Source organism: Oryctolagus cuniculus, chromosome Y (assembly GCF_051225735.1).
Source record: "Oryctolagus cuniculus isolate XC-2025 breed Fujian yellow rabbit chromosome Y, ASM5122573v1, whole genome shotgun sequence".
NCBI lineage: Eukaryota > Metazoa > Chordata > Mammalia > Lagomorpha > Leporidae > Oryctolagus > Oryctolagus cuniculus.
Window position 1 is genome coordinate 3,951,137 of NC_142889.1, and position 14,019 is coordinate 3,965,155.

The window sequence follows — 14,019 nt, forward strand, 5'->3', positions numbered from 1 at the left end:
CAGAGAGATTGCCCTTTTGTTGCTTTATTTCCCCAAGGGCCACAAAAAACTCTAGGCTGAGTCATTTTCTACTGCTTCTCTCAACCAACAACATCGGGCCCAATTTCAGTAGAAACAAGCCTAGGAATAAGCAATCTGATACAGTGGGCTGGGTTGCCTATATCACATGCCAAAGTCATCACCGCTCCAGTTCTGATGCAGCTTCCTGTTAATGTACCTGATGACCACACAGGAGAGCTAAATGGTGTTCTTGGCTGCAGGCTTCCACCTACCCAAGCCCTGGCTGTTATAACCACTTGTTGAAAGAAGTGGTGGTGGAAGATGTCCTTCTCCATGTCACCCTCTCTCTTTCTCTCTGTGTTTCAAAGAAATCTTTAAGAACATGAGTGCAACAACAAATGGTAGCTCTTTCTCTTTTTCTCAAAAAAAAGCCATTCTTTAAAAAAATCTGAGCCTGATTTAATTATTGCACATTTGTATATATGAATCTATTACCATACTATACCACAAAAATATGGGCAATTAAAACAATAATTTTAAAATAAAGAAAAAATAAAAATATGAATGATAGCACACAGCAATCTTCTAGAAATAATCAATAAACAAATAGAAGGGAAACAGATTACAAAATCCTCACAAGAGTAAAATTTCAGAACTCTATGACACAATATTGATGAATTTATAATTATATTTTCATTAATTTGAAAACCTAAATTGTGAAGTTTTCACATGTTAGCTGGTCACTTTTCCTGATTTCTGAGTTAACTGTCCAATGTGCATTTTTTTAAAGATTTTATTTATGGGGCCAGTGCTGTGGTGCAGTGGTTTAACACCCTGGCCTACAATACTAACATCCCATTTGAGCACCGGATTCTGTCCCGGTTGCCCCTCTTCCAGGCCAGCTCTCTGCTGTGGCCCGGGAGTGCAGTGGAGGATGGCCCAGGTCCTTGGGCCCTGCACCCCATGGGAGACCAGGAGAAGCACCTGGCTCCTGTCATCAGATCAACGCGGTGCGCTGGCCGCAGCAGCCATTGGAGGGTGAACCAATGGCAAAGGAGGACCTTTCTCTCTGTCTCTCTCTCTCACTGTCCACTCTGCCTGTCAAAAAATAAAATAAAAAAATAAATAAAATGAAGTAAAAGTAAGAAAAGAGAGAAGTGAGCTGGCTTCAAGACCATGTCCGCCCGGAGTCGCAGAAACAGGACGCACACACAAACCCGGCCTGTGATTGGCCCCCGGGTCTGAGACAGGGGGAAGCCATTGGCTGCCCGACGTGTCACCCAGGCGAGTCCAGCCCAGACGGAGGGCGAGGTCGGCGGCGAGGCTTCCGGGAGTTGTAGTCTCCCCGCTCCGCCCTGTCCAAGCCTACTGTGGCTGGACGGTGTGAAACCAGGACATTTGGCCCACAGATGATAAAAGCAAAATGATAATTTAGGTCAGGAAAATTAGATCAAGGAGCTTTATTTAAAAGAAAAGAGAGAAGAGAGCTGTGTGGAATCGCGGTTCAGCACCACTTCCGCCCCGAGCCGCTGAAACAGGAAGCACACGCCTGCCCAGCGTCTGATTGGTCCCCGCGTCTGAGACGGGGGGAGCCATTGGCTGTGAACTCGTCATTCTGCGCCCAGAACCCCACCCCCTGAGGCTCCACTGCCTGCTCTCGACTGGACGGGGAACCTGTTCTGAGAGGAGGAGCGTGGTGGGGGCAAGAGGTGCGGAGTCACCCCACGGACTCCGGGAGGCGGGTGAGAGCAGTCCTGAGGCGGGCAGCCAGCAGACTCGTTTATTTCAGTTGCTACAGCTGCTTCTATGGCCAAGACAGCCCATCCAGTCAAGGGGCGGTCTAGGCCCTGACCAATCACAGCCTGTGGCCAGGCGGTTTCCAAAGCCATCCAATCACAGCCTGTGGCCAGGCAGGCTCTTGGTGCCAGGCAGGTTCTGAAACCATCCAGTCACGGCCTGCCATCACTCAGGCTCTGTTGTCATGTGGTTTCCTCTGTAGTCATGTGGTTTCAGAAGCCATCCAATCACGGCCTGGTGCCAGGCAATTTCTGTGGTCAGCGGCCATCTTGGCATGACCTTTTCTCCTCGGCGGCCATCTTGGCATGACCTTTTTCCCTCAGTGGCTATCTTGACAGGACCTCTTCACCTTAACGACCTTTTCACCTTACCCCTTGCCATAGTGCACAGGGAACCCGTCAGCCTGCGACCAGACACTCCCCCTTAGCTCTCATGCCTGGACATTGTGGTCCAGGATCCTTTCCGTCTGTGGCCAAACCTGGGAACCTTTCCATCTGCGGCAGGAATCTCACGTCCTTGGCTCACCTGCCTGCCCCTGAGGGGACCAGGAACCTGTCGGTCAGCAGCCAGAGCCCACCCCCTTAGTCTCCACTGAGTGGCCCTGACGGGACCGGGAACCTGTCAGCCTGCTGACAGAACCCCACGTCATTGGCTCCGCTGACTGCCCCTGACAGCATGGGAACCTGTCAGTGTGTGACCGGAAACCAACCGCCTTAGCTCCTCTGCCTGCCCCTGATGGAGGTGGAATCCGTCACTCTGCGGCCAGAACCCCACATGCTTGGTTCCACTGACTTCCCCCTAATGGACCCAGAACCTCTCAGCCTCTGGCCAGACCCCACCTCCTTGGCTCCCCTTCCTGCCCCTGATGGGACCGGGAATCTGTCAGTCTGCCGCCAAAACCCCACCCCTTACCTCCCCTGCCTGGCCGTTCTGGACCGGGAACCTGTCAGTCTGCCACCAGAACCCCACCTCCATGGCTTCCCTGACTGCCACTGACAGAACTGAAACCCTGTCAGTCTGCGTCCAGAACCCCGCCTCCTTAGCTCCCCTGCCTTTCCCTGATGGGACCAGGAACCTCTCAGTCTCTGAGCAGAACCCCACTCCATCTGCTCCCCTTCCTGGACATCCTGCACCGGGACCTGTCAGTCTGACTCCAGAACCCAAACTCCTTAGGCTCCCCTGCCTGCCCCTAACAGCACCGGGTCATGTCAGTCTGCGACCAGAGGCTCACCTGTCTGCCCCTGACTCGACCTGGAACCTGTCAGTCTGCGGCAGGAATCCCACGTCCTTAGCTCCCCTGCCTGCCCCTGACTGGACCCGGAACCTGTCAGTCTGCAGCCAAAGCCCCACCCAGCTTGGCTCCACTGAGTGCTCTTGACAGGACCGGGAACCTGTCAGTCTGTGGCCAGAACCCCACGTCCGTAGCAGACCGCCTGCCTTTGATAGACCTGGAACCTGCAGTCTGCAGAAAGAACCCCACCACCCTTCCTCCCTGTCCTACTCCACACGGACATGGAACCTGAAAGTCTGCCGCCAGAACCCCACATCCTTAGCTCCTTTGGCTGCCCCTGAGGGGACCAGGAGCCTGTCAGTCTGCATGCAGACTTCATGTCCTTAGCTCCCCTTATTGCCCCTGACTGGACCAGGAACCTGTCAGTGTGCAGCCAAACCCCACATCCTTAGCTCCACTGCCTACCCCTGTTGGAAATGGAACCCATGAGTCTGTGGCCAGAACCCCACCCACTTTGGCTCCCCTGCCTGCCCTTGACGGACTGGGAACCTGTCAGTTGTGGCCAGAACCCCATGTCCTTAGCTGCCCTTACTGCCCCTGACTGGACCGGGAACCTGTCAGTGTGCAGCCAGAACCCCACATCCTTAGCTCCACTGCCTGCCTCTGTTGGACCCAGTACCTGTAAGTCTGCGGCTAGAACCCCAGCTCCTGGGCTCATTTCCCACCCCAGATGGACCCGGAATGTGTCAGTCTGCCACTAGAACCCTAACTTCTTTGCTCCCCTGACTTGCCCCTAACTGGAGCAGGAACCTGTCAGTCTGCAGCCAGAACCCCACCCTCTAGTCTCTGCTGAGTGCTCCTGACAGGACCGGGCACCAGTCAGTCTGCGGCCAAAACTCCACCCCCTTAGCTCCCTTGCCTGACCATACTGGACCAGGAATCTGTCAGTCTGTGGCCAGAACCACACGTAGCTAACTCCCCTTCCTGGCGTCACTGGACCGAAACGTGTCACTCTGAGGCCAGAACCACCCTCCTTGGCTCCCCTGACCGCCACTGATGGGACCGGGAACCCGTCAGTCTGCAGCCAGAACCCCAACCCTTGAGGCTCCAGTGAGTCCCCCTGATGGGACTGGGATCCTTTCAGTCTGCGGACAGAACTCCACCCCTTAGCTCCCAGGCCTGCCCCTGACTAGACCAGGAACCTGTCAGTCTGTGGCCAGAACCCCACCTCCTTGGCTCCTCTGACTGTCCCTGACTGGACCAGGAACCTGTCAGTCTGTGGCCAGAACTCCACCCCTTAGCTCCCAGGCCTGCCCCTGACTGGACCTGGAATCTGTCAGTCAGTCTGCGGAAGGAACCCCACCCATGTCCTTAGCTCCCTGCCTACTCCTGATGGGACCAGAGACCTGTCGTCATTCTGTGGCCAGAACCCCACCTCCGTAGGCTACGCTGCCCGCCCCTGACTGGACCAGGAACTTGTGAGTCTGCAGCCAGAACCCCACCCCATCAGCACCCCTACCTACCCTTGATGGACCCGCAACTGTCACCTGTGGCCAGAACCCCGCCTCCTTAGGCTCCCCTGCCTACCTGTGACGGGACTCGGAACCTGTCAGTCTCGACCAGAGCCTAACCTGCGTGGCTCCCCTGACTTTCCCTGAGGGGGCCAGGAACCTGTCACTCTGTAGCCAGAACCCCACCTCATTGGGCTCCCCTGACAGCAACGGGAACCTGTCAGCCTGTGGCCAGATCCCCATGTCCTCAGCTCCCCTGCCTGCCCCTGATAGACCTGAACCTGTCAGTCTGTGGCCAGAACCAACCTCCTTGGCTCCCCTGACTGCCCGCGATGGGACCAGGAACCTGTCATGCTGCTGCCAGAACCTTAGCCAGAACGCCTTAGCTTCCCTGCCTGGCCATATGGACCGGGAACCTGTCCATGTGCGGCCAGAACCCCACATGCTTAGCTCCCCGGCTTGTCCCTGACTAGACAGGGAACTTGTATGTCTGTGGCAGGAACACCATCCTCTTACACCACCCTGCCTGCCCCTGACTGGAACCAGAGCCTGTCATTCTGCGGCCAGAACCCCACCTCCTTGGCTCCCCTGACTGCCTCTTTCTGGCCTGAGAACCTGACAGTCTAGGACTACAAGCCCACCTCTTGGATCCCCTGCCGGCCCTTGATGGAACTGGGAACCTGTCCGTCTGGGGCCAGAACCCCACCTCCTTGTCTCCCCTGCCTGCCGCTGATGGGACTGGTAGCTTGCCAGTCTAGGGCCAGAAACGCCGTCTTTGGCTCCCCTGCCTGCCCCTGACAGGACCGGGAACCTGTCAGTCTGCGGCAGGAACCCCAAGTCCTTAGCTCTCCTGCCTGCCCCTGACTGACCCAGAACCTGTCACTCTGCGACAGTTCCTGATCCAGTCAGGGGCACTCAGTGGATCCTAAGGGAGTGGTTTCTGGCTGCTGCAGACTGAGAGGTTCCCTATCCCATCAGGGACAGGCAGGGGTCTAAGGAGGTGTGGTTCTGGTCACAGTCTGACAGGTTCCTGGTCCTGTCATGGGCAGGCGAGGGAGCTCATGGTGTGGGGTTTGGGCCGCAGACCGACAGTTTCCCTGTCCAGTCAGGGGCAGGCAGGGAACCAAGACGTGGGTTTCTGGCCGCAGACCAACAGGTTCCCATTGTCATCGGTGGCAGGCAGGGGAGCTAAGCAGGTGCAGTTCTGGCGGCAGACTGACAGGTTCCTGTGCCCGTCAGGGGCGGGCAGGGGAGCCCAGGAGGTGGGGTTCTGGCGGGAGACTGGCAGGTTCCGGGTGCCGTTAGGGGCGTCAGGAGAGCTAAGGGGCTGGGTTTTGATAGCAAACTGACAGATTCCTGGTTCAGTCAGTGGACCCGCGAGGGAGCGAAGGGTGTGGGGTTCTGGCTGCAGACTGACAGGTTCCCTGTCCAGTCAGGGGTACTCAGTGGAGCTTAAGGGGGTGGGGTTATGGTGGCAGACTGACAGGTTCCTGGTCGTGAATGGATAGGCAGGGGAGTTAAGGCGGTGGAGTTCTGAACAGACTGAGGTTTCCTGGTCCCATCAGGGGCAGGCAGGGGAGCTGAGGATGTGGGGTTCTGGCCACAGACTGACGAGTTCACAGTCCTCTCAGGGGCATGCTGGGGAACTAACAAGGTGGGGTTCTATGTGCTGACTGACAGGTGTCCGGTCCTGTCAGGGGCACTCAGTGGAGCCTAAGAGGGTGGGGGTTCTGGCTGCAGACTGACAGTATGGACGGCCCAGTATGGACAGGCAGGGCAACTAAGGACCCTGGTTTCCTGCCGCAGCCTGACAGTTCCAAGTACCGTCAGGGGCATGTGGGGAGCTGGCGAGTGGGGGGTTCTAGATGCTAGCTAACAGGTTCCTCATCCAGTCAGGGGCATTCAGTGGATCCTAAGGGAGTGGGTTTCTGGCTGCAGACCGAGAGGTTCCCCGTCCCATCAGGGGCAGGCAGGGGAGCTAAGGGGGTGGGGTCCTGGCGGCAGACTGACAGGTTCCCGGTGCAGTCGAGAGCAGGCAGTGGAGCCTCAGGGGGTGGGGTTCTGAGCGCAGAATGACGAGTTCACAGCCAATGGCTCCCCCCGTCTCAGACGCGGGGACCAATCAGACGCTGGGCGGGCGTGTGCTTCCTGTTTCAGCGGCTCGGGGCGGAAGTGGTGCTGAACCGCGATTCCACACAGCTCTCTTCTCTCTTTTCTTTTAAATAAAGCTCCTTGATCTAATTTTCCTGACCTAAATTATCATTTTTCTTTTATCATCTGTGGGCCGTATGTCCTGGTTTCACACCGTCCAGCCACAGTAGGCTTGGACAGGGCGGAGCGGGGAGACTACAACTCCCGGAAGCCTCGCCGCCGACCTCGCCCTCCGTCTGGGCTGGACTCGCCTGTGTGCGTCCTGTTTCTGCGACTCGGGGCGCACATGGTCTTGAACCCAGCTCACTTCTCTCTTTTCTTATTTTTACTTTATTTTATTTTTTTTATTTTATTTTTTGACAGGCAGAGTGGACAGTGAGAGAGAGACAGAGAGAAAGGTCTTCCTTTGCCGTTGGTTCACCCTCCAATGGCTGCTGCAGCCGGCGCACCGCGCTGATGCGATGGCAGGAGCCAGGTGCTTTTCCTGGTCTCCCATGGGGTGCAGGGCCCAGGCACTTGGGCCATCCTCCACTGCATTCCCTGGCCACAGCAGAGAGCTGGCCTGGATGAGGGGCAGCCGGGACAGAATCCGGCGCCCCGACCTGGACTAGAACCTGGTGTGCCGGCGCCGCTAGGCGGAGGATTAGCCTAGTGAGCTGCAGCGCCGGCCTATTACCTACATCTTTAGAATCCTACCTGGTAAAGGCAAAACAGAAGAAGAGGGCTGGTTGTTAACCATATCCGTAACTTACCTCCTGCCTTTTGTTCTTTGGCTGCAGGACACATTTCATGATTTTATTTTCATTTCATTCACACCACTTTTTTTAAAATTGACAATTATCCCGGTTTATTTTAAATAAGCAGAAAATTCCAAATGGCCTTTAAGATGACTGTGGTTTGCTTTCATGCTTACTTATAGTTTCCACTAAAAAAGTACCAATCTCTGGCAGGAAAAACATGTCATCCTACCTGTAGATAAGGACAGCAGGAATAAGCCCAACATTTTTCTTTTTCCAAAGCTGTGACATAAGCCTGGGGCTGTGGTGTTAGCACGTTAAGCCTCTGCCTGTGGCGCCGGCATCCCGTATGGGCGCGGGTTCGAGTTCCAGCTGCTCCACTTCTGATCCAGCTTTCTGCTGTGGCCTTGGAAAGCAGTGGAAGATGGCCCAAGTCCTTGGGACCCTGCACCCGCGTGGGAGACTCAGAAGAAGCTCCTGGCTCCTGGCTTTGGATCAGTCCAGCTCTGGTGGTTGTGACCATCTGGGGAGTGAACCAGTGGATGGATGGAACCCCGCCCCCCCCCGTAACTCTGCCTCTCAAATCAATCAATCAATCTTATGTCCACAACAGCCAGGGCTGGGCTAGGCTGAAGCCAGGAGAGTGGAACTCCATTGGGGTCTTCCACGTGGGTGGCAGGGACCCAAGGACTTGGGCCACCACCTGCTGCCTTCCCAGGAGCGTTAGCAGAAGCTGGAATGGACGTGGAGGCGGGACTAGAACTGGCATCCTGAAACAGAATGTGGGTGTCCCCTGGGCACTCTGGCTTTGGCCTGGCCCAGCCCTGTATATTGTGTGCATTTGGGGGGTGGACCAGTAACCAGCAGAGAGCAGATTCCCCCCCACTCTGCTGTTGCTCTGCCTTTCAAGTAGATGAAGCCAAACATGCTTTTAAAAATTCATAGAGGCCGGCGCAGCGGCTCACTAGGCTAATCCTCCGCCTTGCGGCGCCGGCACACCGGGTTCTAGTCCCGGTCGGGGCGCCGGATTCTGCCCCGGTTGCCCCTCTTCCAGCCCGGCTCTCTGCTGTGGCCAGGGAGTGCAGTGGAGGATGGCCCAAGTGCTTGGCCCCTGCACCCCATGGGAGACCAGGAGAAGCACCTGGCTCCCGCCATCGGATTGGCACAGCTCCCGCCACGGCGGCCATCTTGGAAGGTAAACCAACGGCAAAAGGAAGACCTTTCTCTCTGTCTCTCTCTCTCACTGTCCACTCTGCCTGTCAAAAAAAAATTCATAGAGAATGGAATTTTGGTGCAAAAAAGATTGAAGTCCATGTGTAGTTTTTTCACAATCCTTTTTCCATAAATTTTTTTGAAGGTCCCTTGAACTCAAACAAGTCTAGAAGCTAATACAACGGACACGTTACATCACCGTTCCCAGCCTTAGGGCCAGATTTGGAATATTACCTGTGCCCCAAACGAGGAGCTATAAAACAGCTTTACATATCGGGGAAGAAAGAGTGCAAATGTCGGGGCAGAGAGGAGGGATGAGGAGACAGAGGCGCGCACTCACGTCGCTCTTCTCGGTGCTTCTCAGTCGTCGCGAAGTACCGGCGCAGCTCCTCGGTGATCTCCATGTTGCTCAGGTCGCATTCCACCTCCGCATCCGACTCAGACTCCAGCTCCTCATCCTCCTCCTCCTCCTCCTCCTCGGACACAGTCTGGTCTTTTCTCATGGACACCTGCATCCTACCGCTGCCATGTGGAAGCCGCCCGTACCTTTCACGAGGTGAGTAAGAGAATTTTTTTTTAGAATTTTTCCGAGGTGTTCTAGAATGTACCAGAACATCACCAAGTGAGTCTGGGGGGATTCTGGGATCCGGGTCTGAGTAGAAGTTTCCCGGCTGGGTGTGACGGGCGTCCTGGTGCCGGCCTGGCCCTGCGGACATTGACGTGACATCCCGCGCCCACCGGGGCTGCGGAAACTTCCAGCACGTCAGCAGAGGGTCTCAGACCTCCCAGGACGCTCGCTGGGTTCTCTGGAACATACTGGAACATTCTACAACATTCCAAGACCCCAAAGATACTCTCCAAGCGGTCCAGGGCTTCCTATGAACATTCTAGAAAATTCTACGTCATCCGCCAGTATTCCGGAACACTCCAAGACCAGGCGCTCTAGAATACTCTAAGGCCCCGAGGACGTGCGCCGGGCTCTCTGGGCGTGTTCTAGAACGTTCCGGAACATTCCACAGAATTCCTCGCGATTCCAAGGACATTCCCTGGGCATTCTAGAACATTCTGGAATCCTGGAAACACCCACCAGGGGTTCTGGAAAATTCCAAGGCCCAAGAACGCACGACAGACTCTCCCAGAATTCCCTGGGAGCACTGACCGTTCCGGAACGTCCCTGGTGTCCACCAGGATGTTTGCACAACCTTCGGCCCCGCCAACTCCTCCCCCAGCCCTGGCAATAAATAGACGCCGGGTCCCCGCCGGCTCAGACGACGACGAAGACGATGGTGATGAAGATGACGGTGACGAAGGCTCTCCTCCTCGCCCTCACGGTGGGCGTGGCCTGTGCGGACGTCGACCCCGCCCAGGTATCATAAATTTGCATCATTAGTTCCCAGTATTAATTCTCGTCATGAATTCATATCATTTCTTCACATCATTACTTCGCATCACTAATTCGCGTTGTTTCTTCAGCCGTATCATTAATTCGCGTCATTTCTTCACCTCCCCAGCTCTCCGGGCCCTGGCGCACCTCCGCCATGGCCTCCGACAACCTGGAAATGATCCTGGAGGGTGGGCCATTCCGGATGCTGTTCCGCGAGATGGAGTGCAACGAGGAATGCAACGCCCTGAACGTCTTCTTCTATGTCAAGTGAGGGGCGGGGCCAGGGGAGACAAGCTGAGGCCAGAGACAGAGAGCCAGGGGGGAGCAATCGAGCCCAGAGAGCGGGGAAGACAGGCGCCGCCAAGCCCAATCGATCCCAGAGAGAGAGAGAGAGAGCAGGCCAGGGCGACCAGCCGAGCCCAGAGAGAGAGCAGATAGGAATAGTTGAGCCCAGAGTCAGAGAGCATGTGGGCTAGAGGGGAGTAATGGAGCTGAGAAAGAGCAGACAGGAGTAGTTGAGCCCAGAGTCAAAGAGCAAGCCAGGGGGGACCAGCCGAGCCCAGGGAGAGTGAGCAGACAGGAGTAGTTGAGCCCAGAGTCAGAGAGCATGTGGGCTAGAGGGGAGTAATGGAGCTGAGAGTGAGCAGACAGGACCAGCCGATCCCAGAGTCAAAGAGCAGTCCATGGTGGACCAGCTGAGCCCAGAGAGAGAAAGAGTAGACAGGAGCAGTTGAGCCCAGAGTCAGAGAACAGGTGGGCTAGAGGGGAGTAATGGAGCTGAGAGAGAGCAGACAGGACCAGCCGATCCCAGAGTCAAAGAGCAGGCCATGGTGGACCAGGCGAGCCCAGAGGGAGAGCAGACAGGAGCAGCCGATCCCAGAGTCAAAGAGCAGGCCATGGTGGACCAGGCGAGCCCAGAGGGAGAGCAGACAGGAGCAGTTGAGCCCACAGCGAGCGGCCATGTTCCCGGTCTCTCCTTCAGGAAGAACGAGGTATGCACCCCGCACAGGGTTGTGGCCCAGAAGAACGCAGACGGCATCTACACCACTGACTGTGAGTACAGAGCATTTCGGAAAGTTCCAGACAATTCCAGATGACCCCAGGGACTGTCCGGTGTGTTCCAGAATGTTTGAGAATGTTCCCAGAAATGTTCCAGGATGCTGCAAATGTCCCAGAATGCTCCAGTTCCTCAATGTTCTAGAATGTTCCAGAATGCGCTAGAATGTCCCAGCATGCCCCGGCACATCCAGAACACCCACCTCTCTCCCTACAGTCGAGGGCCAGACCTCCTTCCAGTTCCACGAATTGGATCCCGTTAGGCAAATCGTCTTCATCAATAACATGGGGTCCAAAGGCAAGACCAGCCGCCTCAGCTTCCTTGTGGGTGAGCCCCCCTCACACACACATGTACACTGCCGGTGCCCGCTAGGGATACGCACCACGACCCGAGAGTCTGAGCCCGACTGTATACGGGGAAAGGGGGGCTGCATGGCCAGGCATATACAGTCGGTGCCCACTGGATAAAGCGAGTGTATACAGTCAGTGCCCACTAGACATGGTGGGCATATACAGTCGGTGCCCACTAACGCTAGCATATACAGTTGGCGCTCGCTAGATGGGGTGAGCGTATACAGTCACTAAAGCGAGTGTATGCAGTAGGCGCACACTAAAGCGAGCGTACTCAGTCGGCGCCCACTCTTGCCACAGTCAAATTGAATATCATAAATGAGGACCCACCAGAGGACTACGCGAGGCTCACGGAGCAGAATGGGATCCCGCGGAAGTACATCCGGCGTGTGGCCGACACAGGTGAGGCTTCGGCGGCTTCCGGGCTGACTTGGCGCTGACTCGGCGCTGACTCGGCTTTCCTCTCTCTCCAACAGACACCTGTCCACCCTGAGGACGCCTCCCTTGGAGAAGGTGCCAGAACGTTCTAGACCATTCCAGAACCGCCCCTGATCGCCTCACCATCTCCTCCCACCTGCGAATGCGCTAGCATGCTCCGGAACATTCTAGAACGTTCTGGATTGATCCAAGATGGTCTGGATTGTTCCAGAATTTCTAGAAAGCTCCGGAACATTCTAGAATCGGCCGTCCCCAGCTTTCTCTGCTTCCTGTTCATGGAATAAACTCATCCCAGGCACAGTCCCAGTCGTTTATTTTAAACGATTTTTATTGTTCCGTCAAAAGACAGAGCGAGCTGGTGGAGGAACCCAGGGGCTACCTCCGGGTCTCCCTGCACTGTCAGTCACCGTTCACTGACAAGGGGGTGGGCTCTGTCATCTGGTGGCTGTCAATCAGCCCTGAGTGACACTGGGGGGGTTCTCCCCGACTCCACTGGCAGCCAGTCACACTCCACCAGGATCCCAGGGCCACATCCGGGTCCCCATGGCCACACCCGGGTCTCCAGGGCAATATCTGGCTCCCCAGGGCTCGATTTGTGTCCGCAGTGACACATCCAGGTCCCCAGGAGCACATCCTGGTCCCCAGGGCCACATCCGGGTCTAAGTGCTCCATCCGGGTCTCTGGGCTCCATCTGGGTCCCTAGGGCTCCATCCGGGTCTCTGGGCTCCATCCGGGACTCCTGGCTCCATCCGAGTCTCTGGGCTCCATCGGGGTCTCTGGGCTCCATCTGTATCTCTGGGCTCCATCCGGGTCTCTGGGCTCAATCCAAGTCTCTGGGCTCCATCCGGGTCCCTAAGGAAACATCCGGGTCCCTAAGGCTCCATCCGGGTCTCTGTGCTCCTTCAGGGTCACTAAGGCTACATCCGGGTCCTTAAGGTTCCTTCCGAGTCCTTAAGGCTCCATCCAGGTCTCTGGACCACTTCCGGGTCGCTGGGCTCCATCCGGGTTTCGGGGCTCCAACCGTGTCCCTAAGGCTGCATCCAGTCTCTGGGCTCCATCCCAGTCTCTGGGCTCCACCCTGATCTCCAGAGCCACATCCAGGTCCCAAGGGCCACATCCAGGTCCCAAGGGCCACATCCGGGTCTCCAGGGCCACATCCGGTTCCCCAGGGCTCCATCCGGGTCTCCAGGGCCACATCCGGGTCCCCCAGGGCCACATCGTGGTGTCTAGGGCCACATCCCGGTCTCCATGGCCACATCCAGGTCTCCAGGGCTCCCTCCAGGGCAACATCTGTGTCCCAGGGCTCCACCCGGGTCCAGGGCTACATCCAGGTCCCCAGAGCCACATCCAGGTCTCTATGGCCACATCCAGGTCCCCAGGGCCACATCCAGTCTCCCAGGGCTCTACCCGGGTTTCCCAGGGCTACATACGGGTCCCCAGGGCCACATCTGGGTCCCCAGGGCCACACCAGGGTCCAGGGCCACATCCGGATCTCCAGGGCTCCCTCCAGGGCCATATCTGGGTCCCAGGGCTCCACCCAGGTCTCTGGGCTCTCTCCAGGTCTCTGAGCTACATCCGGGTCCCTAAAGCTCCATCCTGGTCTCTGGGCTCCATCCGAGTCTCTGGGCTCCATCTGGGTCCCTAAGGCTCCATCTGCATCCCTAAGGCTCCATGCGGGTCTCTGGGCTCCATCCAGGTCCCTAAGGATCCATCCGGGACTCCTGGCTCCATCCGAGTCTCTGGGCTCCATACGGGTCTCTGGGCTCCATCTAGGTGTCTGGGCTCCATCCGTATCTCTGGGCTCCATCTGGGTCCCTAAGGCTCCATCCACATCTCTGGGCTCTATCCGAGTCTCTGGGCTCCATCCGATTCCCTAAGACTCCATCCAAGTCCTAAAGCTCCATCCAGGTCTCTGGGCTCCATCCAGGTCTCTGGGCTCCATCCGGGTTCCTAAGGCTCCATCCGGGTCCATAAGGCTCCATCCGGGTCTTTGGGCTCAATGCGAGTCTCTGGGCTCCATCTGGGTCCCTAGGGCTCCATCCCGGTCTCTGGCTCCATCTGGGTCTCTGGGCTCCATCCGGGTCTCTGGGCTCCATCCGGGTCTCTGGGCTCCATCCGGTTCCTATGGCTCCATCCGGATCTCTGGGCTCC

General features: G+C 56.9%; 1 protein-coding gene and 1 long non-coding RNA gene across 2 annotated transcripts; both read left to right on the top strand.

Annotated features, from left to right (window-relative positions):
- Positions 1–9,903: 9,903 nt before the first annotated feature.
- LOC149119127 (odorant-binding protein-like) lies at positions 9,904–11,401 on the top strand. Its single transcript, XM_089325241.1, has 2 exons — positions 9,904–10,006; positions 10,151–11,401. The coding sequence occupies exons 1-2, from the start codon at positions 9,923–9,925 to the stop codon at positions 10,292–10,294; spliced, it is 228 nt and encodes a 75-aa protein (XP_089181367.1). The 5' UTR covers positions 9,904–9,922; the 3' UTR covers positions 10,295–11,401.
- Positions 11,402–11,729: 328 nt separating this feature from the next.
- LOC149119128 (uncharacterized) lies at positions 11,730–12,169 on the top strand. The gene is made up of 2 exons (XR_016228723.1): positions 11,730–11,832; positions 11,907–12,169. It is a non-coding gene; the product is annotated as an uncharacterized LOC149119128 (long non-coding RNA).
- The last annotated feature ends 1,850 nt before the right edge of the window (positions 12,170–14,019 follow it).